We start from the raw sequence: 15990 nt of genomic DNA on the forward strand, positions 1-15990 counted from the left end.
TTATTAAATTTAGACAATTTAAAATCCTGGTACTAACATATAAGGCCCTCCATAACACTGCACCTCCATACATTTCTGCCCTAATAAGCAAATACTCTCCTCCTCAATCCTTACGTTCTTCCCATGGACTAAGGCTCTCCTCTTATCACCTCTTTTTTTCCCCGTCTACAAGATTTCACTCGGGCTGCCCCATATCTCTGCAATCTACTTCCACCGAACCTTCAGCATTCACCCTCCCAACATTCAAGAAACATCTCAAAACTCTAATCCTGACATGATGATACAATTTAAGCCAAATTGGTTAATTGCTGAAAAATAGTTGTCTACACTCACAAAACAGAACAAAGCAACAGTAATCAACACTGCTGATTCTCAATACAATCCTTTGAATGCAAACCAATTGAATTTGATGTTATGTGAGGACTTACATGGAAGTTATTTCTCAACTCAAATTCACTTACAGATGTAAATTGTATGTTGATGGGATCTTCACACGATAACTCTTTCTGTAAATTCTGTAGCTGCTTCACAAAGTCAGATCCTCCTGATTCCATCACCTCCTGAAAGTGTAAGGTACCAGAATAGCTCTTATCCAAGACTATAACAGTTTTGAGGTCAGGCAACCTGCAAAAATAAAGTTACTATTAAAAATAGAGATCAGTCTTTTTATTTTTAAGTTCAACTTTGCTTTCAACAGTCTTTCATGTAAAAAAAAAACCCAGGCATATTTAGCTAAAAATCAAAGCAAGAATTCACCACATACCCACCGAATGCCTTTCAAAAAACACCCATCTAAGGCATAAACTTTGGGAATTCCATCATAAGATTTCGATATATATTGCTTAGCCCTCAAGGTTTTCATAGTTATATTGCTTAGCAAGTAGCAACAGTTGGGTTTTTCCCACTCTGGTGTCCAAAACTGCTACTATTTTCACTTTGTCTCTTCACATACAATTACCATTTTTTATATTTCATGTACCACGTACAAAAGTATTGAGGCACACCTCTTAATTATTGAATTCAGGTGTTTCAATCAGATCCATTGCCAAATGTGTATAAAATGAAACACTTAGCCATGCAAAACTACAAAAGCAAGTAAAAAAACTAGCTAAATAGATTCTACTATTTGTCCTGAGTTTAGAAATGCCTAATGTTTTATGGTTTTTTTTTGCTGTTTTTTGTAAGTTATAAGGCAATAGGTACAAGCAGTGTTTTATGATTTCCAAACCTCTTTTTTCAAATCTGGTCAGTCTGCCTCCATCTCCTCTTTGGAACATCTTTGAAGCCGGCTACTTCAATTTACCCCATCAAACCATATATTTTTGAAAACTAGACACCCCAGGGTATTTCAAATGCTGGTATTTTAACCCTTTCCATGCACTCATTATACAACCACACTTTGTCAAACTTTGTAATAGTAATTTTTTCTCTCACAAATTGTAATTTAGTTATAAATATACAGGTCCTGGTATATGTCACTGTCAAACAACATCCCAATATGTGTTCAGCAACATCTCCTGAGTACAATGAGATAGGTGCGTAGGTTTGTCAGATTGTTTGGCTGGTAAAAGGATACTTTTGGGAAATGCGTAATTCAGGTTTTTAACACAGACTTTTAGCATTTGGTGATTCTGCCTCATCTCCTCTTTGGAGCATCTTTTTTTTTATAATTTATTATTTTTAACGAATTTTCCACAACATCCACATCAACCATTCCGAATACAGGAAAATGACATCAATAGGAAGAAAAAGAAGAGCACTCATAAACAGAACAGTGCTCTCAGGTATCACAGAAATGTACAATAAAGATATTCTCAAATGTCCAATTTCTTTATCCAGTGACCAACTTGTGATATAATAGTTTACAGTAATGCACAGTATTCTAAAACAATCGTACGTAGAGGGGCAGGTTATTATAAAGCCAGATCGAACGGGCTTATGGGCTATCGCCGTTTAAGCGAGGAAATCTTTCTAAGCTTTTTTAATTTAATGATGGTTCAATTTAATGAAGTTTTTGCGTGACAGCCTTGAACCATCAAAGATCGTTAAGGGGTTATTATCAGCACAAAAACCGTGCAGCAGTAGCTTCATGGAATGGGTTTCCATGGCTGAGCAGCTGCATGCAAGCCTTGTCCCGGAAGCTGTCGTGCCCTGGGCTTCTGGAGGGTCCTGGGGGTCAGCCTCCTTCCTACAGACTGAGCCCTGGCCTTGAAAGGGGTTCTGTTTTTGGGGAGATGGGTACAAGGGATTCCTTGGAATTACTTCTACCCCCCTGGTACAGAGTCCTCTTTTCTCCAATTAAAAGTGACTCAAAAGATTGTGGAGCTCGGACATAGATTTGGGGTACCTGCATTTTGGGAGGGATTGTATGTGTGGTGGGTACTCTCCAGGACAGAGACTTCCATGGTCTGTATTTGCACAAAGATCTGATATCCAGCCGGTGACAGCCAGCAGTCAGGGAACCACCCCTGTTTAGCATCTTCCCCACACACTCCAATAGCGACCCTACTGGGCTGAGGTGCGTCGAGTGCAAATACCGAGACATGTTCAAAGGAGGGCCTGATGGAGAACTAAGTGTGGTTTGCTGTGACTATTGTATGTAAATTACCCCCTTGTACTGTTTAAATACTGGTGTGATTTCAATAAAACTGAGTCCGGTTTTCATCTCAACATTGGTGCTGTCTGATGCTTGAGGTGGGCTGCTGTAATAACTCATTGTCCTTTTCAGGATAGTACATGTGCTGATAACGCTAAGCTACGGCTAGCCACAGCGCCAACACAGCTCCGTTGCAGCGACATCCCCCTTCTCTCTAAAGCGCTGAAGGGGTTAACCACTGATGTCTCGGCAGAAGGAAGCGTGGGAGTACACAGTAGGGGTATAGGGCATCCTGCCACAAGCCTCACATTACCAAATACAAAGCCAAGTGTCATATCAAAAGGTGTAAAGCACGCCGCTACTGGACTCTGTGGAGCAGTGGAAATGTGTTCTGTGGCGTGATGAATCATGCTCCTCTGTTAGGCAGTCTGATCGGCGAGTCTATTTGTTGGCTGCTAGGAGAACATTACCTGTCTGACTGCATTGTTCCAACTACAGAGTTTGGTGGAGGAGTGATAATGGTATGGGGCTGTTTTTCAGGGGTTGGGTTAGGCCCCTTACTTCCAGTGAAGGGTAATTGTGACAGGACACCCTATACCCAGACTGAGTACCTCTGTCAATAGCTGCTTCCTGCTGCTTCCTCTTACAAGAACTGTATACAGGCACACTCCAAAGCACCAACTCTCCAGTCTCCCAAATCACTAGCCAAAGCTAGGGTGAAGTACAAGAACTGTTTATTCAGAGTGACACATAGGGCTTTTATACAGACATAAATGAATTATCAACATAGTGGTATACAATGAGGGGGGGCAGGGAAAGACTGACGTTAACAACATATTACTGCACTTTGGAGGGGGGAGTCTGACACTAAACAGATTAACTAAAACAATGCCTTGTCACTCCCTGCTTGCTCACCACCACTCTCTCCACTCCTCCCATACTAACTGCCTTTTCCCCTACAACCGAAGAAGAGATAGCCACTCTTCTTTCTTCCTCTCACCCAACAACCTGTCCCCTTGACCCCATCCCATCACACCTCACAAAGTCTCTATGTCCATCCCTTGGTCCATCCCTTACCCACCTATTTAATTTTTCTCTATCATCTGGAACCATCTGCCTTCAAGCATGCACTAATCACACCCATTCTAAAGAATCCTTCCTCAGACGCTGTCTTTTTGACTAACTACTGTCCTATCTCTCTACTTCCTTTTACCTCGAAGCTGCTTCAAGGGATTGTTTACAATCGCCTTACTAACTTATATAGTTACATAGTTACATAGGCTGAAAAAAGACATGCATCCATCAAGTTCAGCCTTTCCTATATCTGTTAATTTGTTGCTGTTGATCCAAAAGAAGGCAAAAAAAACGCTCTTTCCAATTTTGCACTAACCAAGGAAAAAAATTCCTTCTTGACCCCAAAATGGCAGTCATATTTCTCCTTGGATCAATAAGCTGTTTCCCCCATAATTAAAGATTATATCCCTGAATATTATGTTTTTCCAGGTATCCATCCAGTTGCAGTTTAAACGTCTGTACAGACTGCGATAAAACTACCTCTGCAGGCAGAGAATTCCACATCCTTATTGTCCTTACTGTAAAAAACCCTTTCCTCTGCTTTAGTCTAAATCTCCTTTCTTCCAGTCTGAACGCATGACCACGTGTCCTATGCATAGTCCTGTTTATGAACAGATTTCCACACAATGGTTTGTATTGGCCCCGAGTATATTTATATAATGTTATCATATCCCCTCTGAGGCGACGTTTTTCTAAACTAAACAGATTTAAAATAGTTAACCTTTCTTCATAACTATAGTGCTCCATTCCTTTTATTAATTTTGTAGCCTGCCTCTGCACCCTTTCTAGTGCTATGATATCCTTCTTTAGAATAGGTGCCCAAAATTGCACAAAAAACTTCCTCTCCTCTAATTCCCTCCTTGACCCTCTACAGTCTGGTTTCAAACCCCTTCACTCTACTGAAACAGCTCTAACAAAAGTCTCCAATGACTTGCTCTCTGTCAAAGCAAAAGGTCACTTCTCTATTCTAATACTACTGGATCTCTCTGCTGCTTTTGATACTGTTGATCACCACGTCTTCTTGACTCAATTTCTTCTATAGGCATTCGAGATACAGCTCTCTCCTGGATATCCTCATATCTGTCTAACCTTTCCTTCTCTGTCAACTTCTCTGGTAAGACATCATCGGCCATTCCACTTTCGATTGGTGTCCCCCAAGGTTCAGTCCTTGGCCCTCTGCTGTTCTCTCTTTATACTTCATCTCTTGGCAAACTCGTCAGTCATTTGGCCTCCAGTATCATCTATATGCAGATGATACCCAAATCTACCTGTCTCTCTTGATCTCTCTCCATCTCTCCATCTCTCATGTCCCGTATCACCAATTGCTTGTCTGCAATTTCTTCATGGATGTCACAATGCTACCTGAAACTTAATCTTTCTAAAACTGAACTCATTATCTTCCCTCCCTCCATCTCCACTCCACTACCTGAATTCTCTATCACCATTAACAACATGACTATCTCTCCTACTAACCAGGCCCAATGCCTTGGGGTCATCCTTGACTCTCCTTCATCCTTCACATTCAGTCCCTCACCAGAAACTTCCGCTTGCACCTAAAAAACATCTCTCGTATCCGCCCATTCCTCACCCAAGAATCCACAAAAACTCTGGTTCATTCACTTATCATTTCCCGTCTTGACTACTGCAACACTCTTCTGGTTGGCACTCCACTGTCTCGACTCTCTCCTCTACAGTCTATCCTAAATGCCGCTGCTAGGCTTAGCTTCCTTGCACGTCACTCCTCTTCTGCTTCCCCTCTGTAAAACACTCCACTGGCTCCCAATTACCTTTAAAATTAAATTTAAAATCCTGGTACTGACATATAAGGCCATCCATAATACTGTTCCTCCATACATTTCTGACCTCATTAGCAAATACTCTCCTACTCGTTCCCTACATTCTTCCCATGGGCTAAGGCTCTCCTCCTCACTTATCACCTCTTCCTTTTCCCGTCTACAAGATTTCACTCGAGCTGCCCCATATTTCTGGAATCTACTCCCAAGGAACCTTCAGCATTCACCCTCCCTCCCGACATTCAAGAAACATCTAAAAACCCACTTCTTCAGAGAAGCATACCATCTTAGCTGCCTTTCTCTATGCCTTATGTTTCTCACCCCATTTCCCTCTAGATTGTAAGCTTGCGAGCAGGGCCCTCTCCACCGGATGTATCGGTTTGTCTTAGTCCATCAATTCTTGTCTTGTCATATCCCTTAAATTTATGTATTGTATTGTAAGAAATCATTTTTATACTTTTATTTTGTTCTGCACATTTTAGGCCTGAATGCAACTTGAGTGCTAGGAACATATGGTATCAATTAAGTGACGTAGCTTAGAGGGTCTTGGAATGCCGGTGTATCATATGACTGTTCCAATAGGATTCCTTTACGTATACCCTAACCAAATGTAAAGGGGTATAAATTGGCATGACTACAAGGACAAGGTCTCTTTCTACGCTCTTTTCCCGCTCTCATCTTCATCTCACCAAGATACTTAGCCTACAGTACCTTTTATCAACATTTGTTCCAGCATTGGTATTGTATGAATTGATAATTTGTCATCGAATAAACCTAATTAATAGACTTTGAAGCTGTGGTCTTGATTGCTGTTTGATCACTGGAGAAGCTTAGATATTCAAGACAAAGAATATTCTAACATGTATTAAGCGCTGTGTAAACTGTTGGCGCTATATAAATAAAAGATAATAATAATAATATCCTGGCTGTCTGCCAGACATAACCCCCTCAGCATGTAATGAGATAATATACTTCTGGGGGTAGTTGATAACATGGAGCATTACAGAGAAAAGTTATGATATACAATAAATAATTGGTAAACATCATTTGTGTTGGCCAAGTACAGGACCAATCCCAAATCAATATCAGCGCTCCACAGTAACACACTGGAATTCACTGAGCTCTTCAGAACTTCTCATTTTTTCACAAATGTTTGTAACTGCAGACTTGGCAACATTTACGAACCATGCACCTCCGCATTCGATGACTCACCCTATGACTTTACGTGGTCTTCCGCTTCAAGGCTAAGTTACGGCTGTTCCTAAATGCTTCCACTTTCCAATAATACCACTTACAGTTGACCGCAGAATAACTAGCATGGATGACATTTCAAAAACTGACTAATAGCAAAGGTAGGATGGTATTACAGTACCAAACTTTATTTCACTGAGCTTTTTTGAATGACCCATTTTTTCACAAATATTTGTAAATGCAGACTGACTGGCTAGGTGCTTGATTTTATACACCTATGGCAATGGGTGTCATTGAAACATCTGAATTTAATACTTAAGAGGTGTGTCCCAATACTTTTGTCAATATAGTGTAGCTTTCCAAACAAATTTCTATGCATAGACTCTATGAATAGACTCTTTAAAAAATGAATCAATTTTTTTACACTTTTGTATGTATATAGTGCAGACAAGTACATAATAAATAAAATATAGGAGAGGAAGCTGCACATGTACAAAAAAGGGAGAAAAAAATTGACAACATACTGAATAGAACTTCACATGAATGAGCCAGCCAGCTGTCTGGCATAAGCCACGGCATGCCCTACCTCCACACAACAAAGGACCAAAAATACTAAGTGAGAGGAGATTTTTTACAGTAATACCTCACATAAACATTTTTTCCCAAATATTGCGGTGCTTAAGACTGTTCTTCTATTTAAAAAGATAACAGCAAGTTAAGTGAGCTACTTACTTCTTGCTTTGAATACCTCCAGCAGGCGAGTTTTCTATTTCAGGACAAATCTGCTTAAGGATTTCATAATATTTCTGTGTTTTAAACTGTGATGGAAAGATTAGTGCACAACACCCAACCTGTAAGCAAAAGGGAGGGATCATAATCAATGCAAGTAGAAATCATTTGAAGCTACAATATCAAAAAATAGGTGAAAATCTATTAGGAGTTTGAAGGCGCAAGAGACAGAAGGTGAGTGACTGCTAAGGCAAGGGTGATTTGAGTATTGTGAGCCATCTTGAGAAGTCAGTGCCATAGAAATCTCAAAGGTGGGGAGATCTAATGGTATGTATGCTTCTCTGAACAGGTGGGTTTTTAGTGAGTTACATCATCTGTAATATCCAAGCAAGTCCGTCCAAGCACTCCAGACTTCCTACAGCTTTGGCTCCAGCAGTCCATGCTCTTGTACAGCTACCCCCACCTTCTTCTTAAGGAGGCAATCTAGTGGAATGCCTTGGGTTCTTGAACCAATGTGACATTCATTTTGGACTGTGCCCCTATGCATTTTTCACAGATCTGGCCAAAGACAGGCACAGAGGGAGCGCCAAAGAATCAGAGAGAGAGTTAGGAGACCATACATACACCTGGCTCCAGCTACCTCAGTCCTGAGGAGCATATGCAAATGGGAGTACGGATCCTACGAATTCCCGTTAACCCCTGTTATGCTACGTAGAGAAGGTGGGCTGGAGGCAGTGGGAAGGGACCAGGGAAATTAGGTAGGAGACATTAATGAAGAAGACAAACACAAAGATTCTTCGCATTGTGCTTCTATTTTTAACCGCCCCATATTAGTTTATTCCGTTTGAACAGTGAAAATGCACTATTCGTGTTTGTTTTCATGTTTCCCGAATACTAATGCACACGTTTATTTATCACTGACTTCAGTGGGCGTTCCCTCTGACGTCGGTGGGCGTTCCCTCTGACGTCAGTCGGCGTTCCAGGTTACCTGATGAATCACCGCTTCTCCAAGAGTTCCCCAAGCCAAACTCGGAGAGTTCCCAAGTATGGTTATTACAGTATATATAGTGCTAGGGGAATATTACTGTATACAGCTCTATGAGGTTATTACTGTATACAGCTCTATGAGGTTATTACTGTATACAACGCTAGGGGGATATTACTGTATACAGCACTATGAGGTTATTACTGTATACAGCACTAGAGGAATAGAAAACCTTCTGACACTGGGGGGCTTGCTATAGGTGTATTGGAAATGTCTCCCAATCTTGTTTCCCGCACGACCGTTCCTGATAGCCTGTCCTGGTCCACAGGTCACATTACCACTGAGGCCTTTCTAGACTCCGGAGCAGGCATTTCTACTGAACCTAGAGTGGTTCCTGTAACAGTACAGGCCATTGATGGGATACTTCTTCGACCTGCTTAAGTGACTGATACTACATCACAACTCACTGTTTGTCAGACTATTATATGAGTGCCACGGAGCTGGGTAGTCTGACCGACTACCTTCACTGACTTGTGCTCCCTTAGCCTGGGACAATACACTCTTTCCCCGGTTTCCCAGTTACTGGCCGAGACTCAGTGTAGGGTGTAAACAAAGTGAAGAATGCTTTATTTTTCACACACATGGCTGGATATAGTACACAATCGGTACACAACCGCCTCCTAAATCTGGCTCCAGACAATAGGGTCAGTAAAGGGATTAACAATAAATGGGGTCCCCATTGTATTGAAATCAGTTCCAGGGCAACGGATGGTTTGGCCAGGGTAAATGTCTGTAGTGTGGAACTCGGGGGAGAGTCTGACATTAAACTGAAACAATGGTTTATTACTCCTTGGTCACATATCCTGGCTGTCTGCCAGAGATAATCCCCTAAACAAGTAATGAGACAATATACTTCTAGGGATAGCTGAAAGTTGCAAAACATAATTGGTGTTGGCAAAGTACAGGACAAATCCCAAATCAATATCAGTGCTCCAGAGTCTCTAATATTTAGGAAATATAGTAAAACCTGTACCAGGGAGAAAATCAGTAGAAACTGACCCCCTGTACTTACACACAATTCTTTACAAGGCCAGGGCCCATAGTCGGTAGGGAGGAAGCTGGCTCTCTGGCCACTCCAGGGGCCCCTGTAATGGAGGGTTCCGTCACACTGAGGAACAACTATCATTCCTGTTCACCCACGATATCACTTATCCTAGGGTTTCCGTGATTACAGTCTCACAATTTTACCCTAGATTGGAGGACCCAGACAAATAACAGCTTGGGATAAAGTATGTGCCCAGCACTCCCACAGACCTGCCCCTCTCGCCTTCTTGGCTATGACTCTTAAGCCTCTAGCTCTTTTGCCTGAACCCTACCAACAATTTGGCAATGTTTTTTGACAAGAAAGAGTCAGAGAGGCTACCACCTCACAGACCTTATGATTCTCCAAATGTTTCACGCCAACCAAGAGGAAATACAATGTCGGTAACAGCGAACTGCTATCAGTCATCCTCACCTTGGAGGAGTGTGGCGTCATATGCTGTAAGGGGGGCAGGTTCACCTTTAAGTGAATGCTCCTAATCTCAGCTTGTTACCTGTATAAAAGACACCTGAGAGCCAGACATCTTGCTGATTTATAGGGGATCGTATACTTATTTCACTGAGTAAAATGCAAATCAATTTACAACTGATTTTTTTTTTGTTGTTATTCTGTCTCTCACTGTTCAAATTAATTTACCATTAAAATTATAGACTGATCATGTCAGTGGGCAAGCCTACAAAATCAGCAAGGGATCAAATATTGTTTTCCTTCACTGTATAAGGCTGTGTGTTTTCAAAATAAGGTTTTGTCTGATGCTTGAGGTGGGCTGCTATAATCACTTACTGTCCTTGTTAGGACAGTATCAGCTAGATTTTGGTCAGCAACAGTGCCTGCGCGGCTCCAGTTCCGCTTCATCTCTACCACTAGTTCTGTCTAGTCGGGGTGCAAGACCTCCCGTCACACAAATTATTGTAGATTGTTTTTCCAAAATGGCTGAAATGGTACCTTTGAGAAAGCTTCCCAACATTACTGTCTGAGGTTTTCATCCAGGAGATGATACGTTTACATGGATTGCCCACGGAAATTGTTTCAGATAGAGGAATAAAACTTGTGGCACGCTTTGGCGAGAGTTCACTAAAGCTCTCGGGATAAAGGTTGCCTTCTCCTCAGCTTATCATCCTCAGACAAACGGGGCAGCCGAGGCGGTCAATCCGCATCTCAAACCGTTCCTTCATCTATATGTCAATGATCATCAAGACGAATGGATCTCCTACCCTTCGTCTGCAATTACTTAGTACAGGAGTCTACCCTGATAACTTAGTTTTCAACCGCAGATGTTTCCCGGCTCTTTACCTATATCCTTGGTCCCAGCTCTTAATACACGCCTCACGACTTTCCGCTTAACCTGGTTATCTGTCCAAGCAGAGCTAGAACTCGGCCCCAGAAACAGACAAGCGGATGTTTTGAAATTTTGTGAGGTCGAAACGTTGTTCTTTGTCTCAATTAATCTGCCTGACGTTGGAACTCTTGAGTGCCTGGAGCCTTTATTTATCTATTGGATTTACTGGGGAACTGGCCCTTCCTGGCACAGTTAAGCACCTGGGTTCTCTTGGAGTGTGCAGATTCCTCGTTCTGGTTATTGAAATAAAAGTATGTCAACTTTACAATTACTTCAAAGCTTCTTTTATTCTCTACTTCTCCTATTCCTGAGGTCAAGTCCAAAAGTAGCATGTAAATTTCTGGGAAGAAAACAAGCAGTTAAAGTCAAAAGTGTTTACTTCTTCCCACTTCTATAACTTGTATTCCTTGCTGCTTCTAGTACAATCAGAATAATGCTAGCTCACTACATTTAAATTGTACAGTGCTGCATAATTTGTTGGAGGTTAATAAATAAAAATAATAATAACCTGCTTGCAAGTGCATTTGGTTCCTGCATTTATGTCTTTTTTCTTTAGAGAGCGTTAGTGTATACTATACTGTAAGCATTCGTACCTGGTGAGTACCTTGAATGTAGTCTCTATTTTGAAAAAGCACACAGTCAGCAGCCATTTTAAATGGTCAGTGAACACAGCTTGAAAGATTTACAGCTCTATCTATTACTCTCTTTTCACACACTCTAATTTAGGTTTTGAGCATTTTGGTTTGTACTTGCCATTTTTTAAACACAGCAGCAATTGTGAATCTAATTCTTGCACAAACAATGCCTTATTCAAAAGCACATTTAAAAAATGTGATATGCTGGAAGTTGGGCCCCAATAGAAGCAAGAAAAAAACTAAACTATAAAAAGTTAACAACCCAACGTATTTTTCTAGGGTAATGTTAACACTTTTTATTCATTTTACCGCTAATATATGCCAAACATTTTTTTTTTTAAATTAAACACACACATTACAATATTTCAGCAGACTTCATACCCAGGTTATGCAAAATAGAGAAAAAATACTACTATAATCAGTAACTTGCACATGGGGTCAGAAAGGGGTTTAGTTGTCTGGATTGACTTAGCGTCCTTGATATGAATGTAAAGACCATATAATTACGTCTCTTGGGGATGTTGGCGGTAATGTCTTTGGCTTAACAAGACAGTAAATGCGGTTGAGGAGAAAATCCGTAGGACTGTCAGAGTGTAGGGAATGGAAAAAAGGCTGTCACATATTCTGGTAAGGCCGCAACAGTCACCTCTTCAAGTATCCCTTTTATGCTGAGATTGTTCCAGCAGGAACAGTCTTCAAGATCTGTAACTTTAATAAGTAGTTTATTGAAATGGTCTTCCAAAGCGTTGTGCCGATCTACTAGTTCAATAAATGTTGTCGCAAATTTGTCAAACTTTGCCTCTTTATGATCTGTCCAGGAGCCAAGCTGGTCAGACTTGATTTCAGAAAGCATATCTTTAATCACAGTGGTCACATTTTCCAGCATTTGTTTTAAAAGGAGTGTTGTAATAGGTGCATTTCATTCTCTTCTTCATCAATCACAGGTTGGGCAGAGAGGAATCATCGCCATCTTGAAAATTATTAGCAGGTTTCATTTGTTTGGAAAAATACTGCGGGAGTTTGCTTGAGGAGCGCTTAGATTGTTTGGAAGTCATCTTTCCAGCAGTAGGTATAGTAAGATGATAGATTGTTTCTTACTTAAAAAAAGGGTATAAAAGAAATTCTGTTTGAGCTGCTTTATAGCTAGCGAGTAGACAGAGGTCTCAGCTTACATGTCAATGCAGTTCAGCAGCCAGGCCCCCCTAACTTTAAAATGTTTGTCCATTTTTCGCAAGTTATTAGTAAATATTAATTCATATGTTAACTAGTTTTCATATTTAATAAAAACTATGAGAAAAAAAGCCTTGTTTATATTTTCTTTTATTTACCAAACTGCCCCCAGTTATGCACATCTGACCCCCAGCTTGCCACTCTTCCCCCATATATGCCTTATACCTCCTATATGCTAGAGATTCCACTGTGCCCCCTGATATGCCACTGTGCCCCCGATATGCCTTATACTCCTTATATGCCAGAGATATGCAACTGAGCCCCCTGATATACCTTTTACCCCCAGATATGTCTTATGTCCCCCTGATATGCCTAATATCCACAATATGCCTTATAACTTCCAATATGCCACTTGTTCCCATTTATGCCTTATACCTCCCTATATGCCACTCCGCCCCCCCATAAATGCCCTGCACCACCCTGAAATTCATTATACTCCCTGATTCACCACTCTGCCTCCCCCAGATATGCCACTCTAACTCCCCCAGATATGCCATTCTGCCTCCCTGAAATGCATTACACCCCCATATACCACTCTGCTACCCTGAAATTCATTATACCCCCAATACACCACAATAACTCACCCATATACCACTCTGCCTCCTCCCCCATCCCATACACCATTCTGCACTTTCACTGCAGCTTCATAGAAACCTCAGCGTAAGTGAAGGGCAGTAACGGAGGCTGTCTGTGCACATCGTGCAGACCCCCAGACCTCGATTCTCTGTCAGCCGGTGGGGTGGGCCCAGGATGTGCACAGACAGCCTCCGTTACTGCCCTTCACTAACGCTGAGGCGTCTATGAAGCTGCAGTGAAAGTGCCTGTCAGCAACGGAGGTTCCCAAATACCAGGGAGTCGGGAGAGAGGCAGAGTGGTGTATGGGAGGGGGGAGGAGTCGGAGGGGTGTATGGAAGTGGAGGGGAGAGACGAAAGTTGCGTATCGCACGGACACCCGCCGGCCGACAGTGAGGGGAATCCAGGTCCCCTGCAGCGTTGGGGGGGATCTGGATTCTAGTGTTATAATCCGATCTCTGTTTGAGGTCGGATTATATAAGGAGAGGAGTTTTTCAGAGCCTGACTAGCAGGATTAATGTTAGAAAGTTTTGTGAAGTACTTAACAAAACTATTGGAGATGTCAGAATGGAGAAGACATGTCTGGTCAGTGTCTGAATGTTTCTTTGGGATATATGTCAAATTAGGGGAGGCGCGGAGGGCTCTCGCCAGATACTTCCCCGGGTTTGTTCCCTTGCTCGTGAAACGGTGCCCTAGAGTGTAAATAGGCCCTCTGATGTTTGGCATTCAGGATTGAAGCCAACTCCCCTCGTAAGGACATAAACTGCTGCAGGCTCTTTCCAGAAAGAGAATCCTTGTGTGCTCTCTGCCTCAGCTACATGAGCACACAGAGAGGCAGTCTTCAAGTTTCAAGTTTTTTTATGCTCCGAAAAAATCCGGATGAAATGGCCTTGGATCACACTGTAAAGAGTGGGACTTCCCCAGTCAGGTTCTCCTGGAAGAAACTGGTAAGGGTCCATGCCGTGTCAGCACCCACCGCCTCATCAGTCAACAGTGACTCATTAAGGCGCCAAGAATGTTGGAAGGGGCGGGCGAGGGGCAAGTTGAGCGAGAGGAGCACCGGGGCATGATCTGACCACGTAGTAAGACCTATACGAACGAGGATGGCTACACCTTAGAAAGCTTAGGGGATCTGCTTGCAAGAAAGTAAGTCTTCTGACTTCTGACACATCGACCTTCTCTCGTCTCAGGTCTCAAAGCAAATGTGAGCGTTTCTCCGGAATATTTAATCCCCGGGCATTAAAATATAAAAGAGTAAGGGGAGCAGTTGAGGGGGTGGCATAATGGAAAGGAAGGGAGTGAAGAAAAAAAAAAGGGGGTAAGGAGGGAGAGGCGAGGGGGAGAGCAGGAGGAGAGGAGGGGGAGTGGTAGGGGGAGAGAGAAAGGAGAGAAAAGGGGGAGAAGGAACAGAGAGAACAAGGGATAGAAACTTAGACGGCCAGAAAGGCCACACAAAACATGCCAGTCGAAAGAGCGGCACTATGGCACTCAGCGTGATCCCAACAAAAGGGGGGATCGTCGACAATACCAGGGCGTTATTGTGGGGGAGCAAAGTCAACCAATCCAAGAAAACGAAAAAAAGAAACTTCAAGAAACACTACAAACTTTACAGTATCTCACAAAAGTGAGTACACCCCTCACATTTTTGTAAATATTTTATTATATCTTTTCATGTGACAACACTGAAGAAATGACACTCTGCTACAATGTAAAGTAGTGAGTGTACAGCCTGTATAACAGTGTAAATTTGCTGTTCCCTTAAAAAGAACTCAACACACAGCCTTTAATGTCTAAAGCTTGGCAACAAAAGTGAGTCAAAAGTGAGCAGAGTGTCATTTCTTCAGTTTTGTCACATGAAAAGATATAATAAAATATTTACAAAAATGTGAGGGGTGTACTCACTTTTGTGAGATACTGTCTGTTTATACAAAGTAAAAAGGAAGTACAAATGTAAACGAACCATTTGCGCACCGAATCCTGAGAGCAGCTGAATCTGCTACATAATCAATTGATAGGACCTTAGAAGGTTACATAATGCAGGTACTGCATTGGCATATAGCTCCAGTGAGACTAAGGCAGCGTTATACAGTATAATCACCAATTATATAAAAAATGTGTATGATAAAGTGGTGATTGTCAGTTCCATGTCTCCTTAGAGGCGGGTCATTATTAGCCCCTCTAGACACCATATCGGGGCAATGAGGCAACCTAGCTCTGTGGCATGCCTTAGTCGTGATTTCTTCTTTTATGGTGAAGTTGTGAAGGCAACACATTAATGTCTCTAGGGGATTCAGTTGAGGTTCCTCAATGTCAAATTTGATAGGCCTACTAGTCGGGTCATAAGGCCAACCTAGCTCCATAGGGAACAGTTTAGCAAGAGTTTATTTAAGATCTTTCAGTTGTTCGATCTGGGATGCCTCTGACCATTATATTGTATTCAAGTCACTTTTATTTATAATAGTGCAACGAGGTAAAGTCACAGCAGTACATCAATATACATACAGAGATGTATCAAAGAAATGTCAAATAAAGTACAGTACATCCAGATGTTTAGATAAATGCACTAGAGGAGTGAGACATACTTTAGCAAAACAATAGTTACATATTGACGTTTGGTATTGCTCGGATGGAAGTGACAAACTGAGATGAACAACCGAGGGTAACAGTAACACAGTGTGACAAAACAATACCCTGTATCCATGAAATAACGGGAGAGGAGGAAGACTCCCATGTAGTTGTGTAA

The 15990-nt window shown here is 41.9% G+C and overlaps 1 protein-coding gene across 1 annotated transcript in view; it reads right to left on the reverse strand.

The window, feature by feature from the left end:
- ACSF2 (acyl-CoA synthetase family member 2) overlaps positions 1-15990 on the reverse strand; it is a 132487-nt gene that overhangs the window by 78413 nt on the left and 38084 nt on the right. Inside the window, exons 5-6 of the mRNA XM_053453332.1 lie at positions 7387-7505; positions 462-624 (exon numbers count right to left, since the gene is read on the reverse strand). Coding sequence (XP_053309307.1) covers positions 462-624; positions 7387-7505 — 282 coding nt within the window. The remainder of the gene's footprint in view (positions 1-461; positions 625-7386; positions 7506-15990) is intronic.

This window comes from Spea bombifrons, chromosome 13 (genome assembly GCF_027358695.1).
Source record: "Spea bombifrons isolate aSpeBom1 chromosome 13, aSpeBom1.2.pri, whole genome shotgun sequence".
Taxonomy (NCBI): domain Eukaryota; kingdom Metazoa; phylum Chordata; class Amphibia; order Anura; family Pelobatidae; genus Spea; species Spea bombifrons.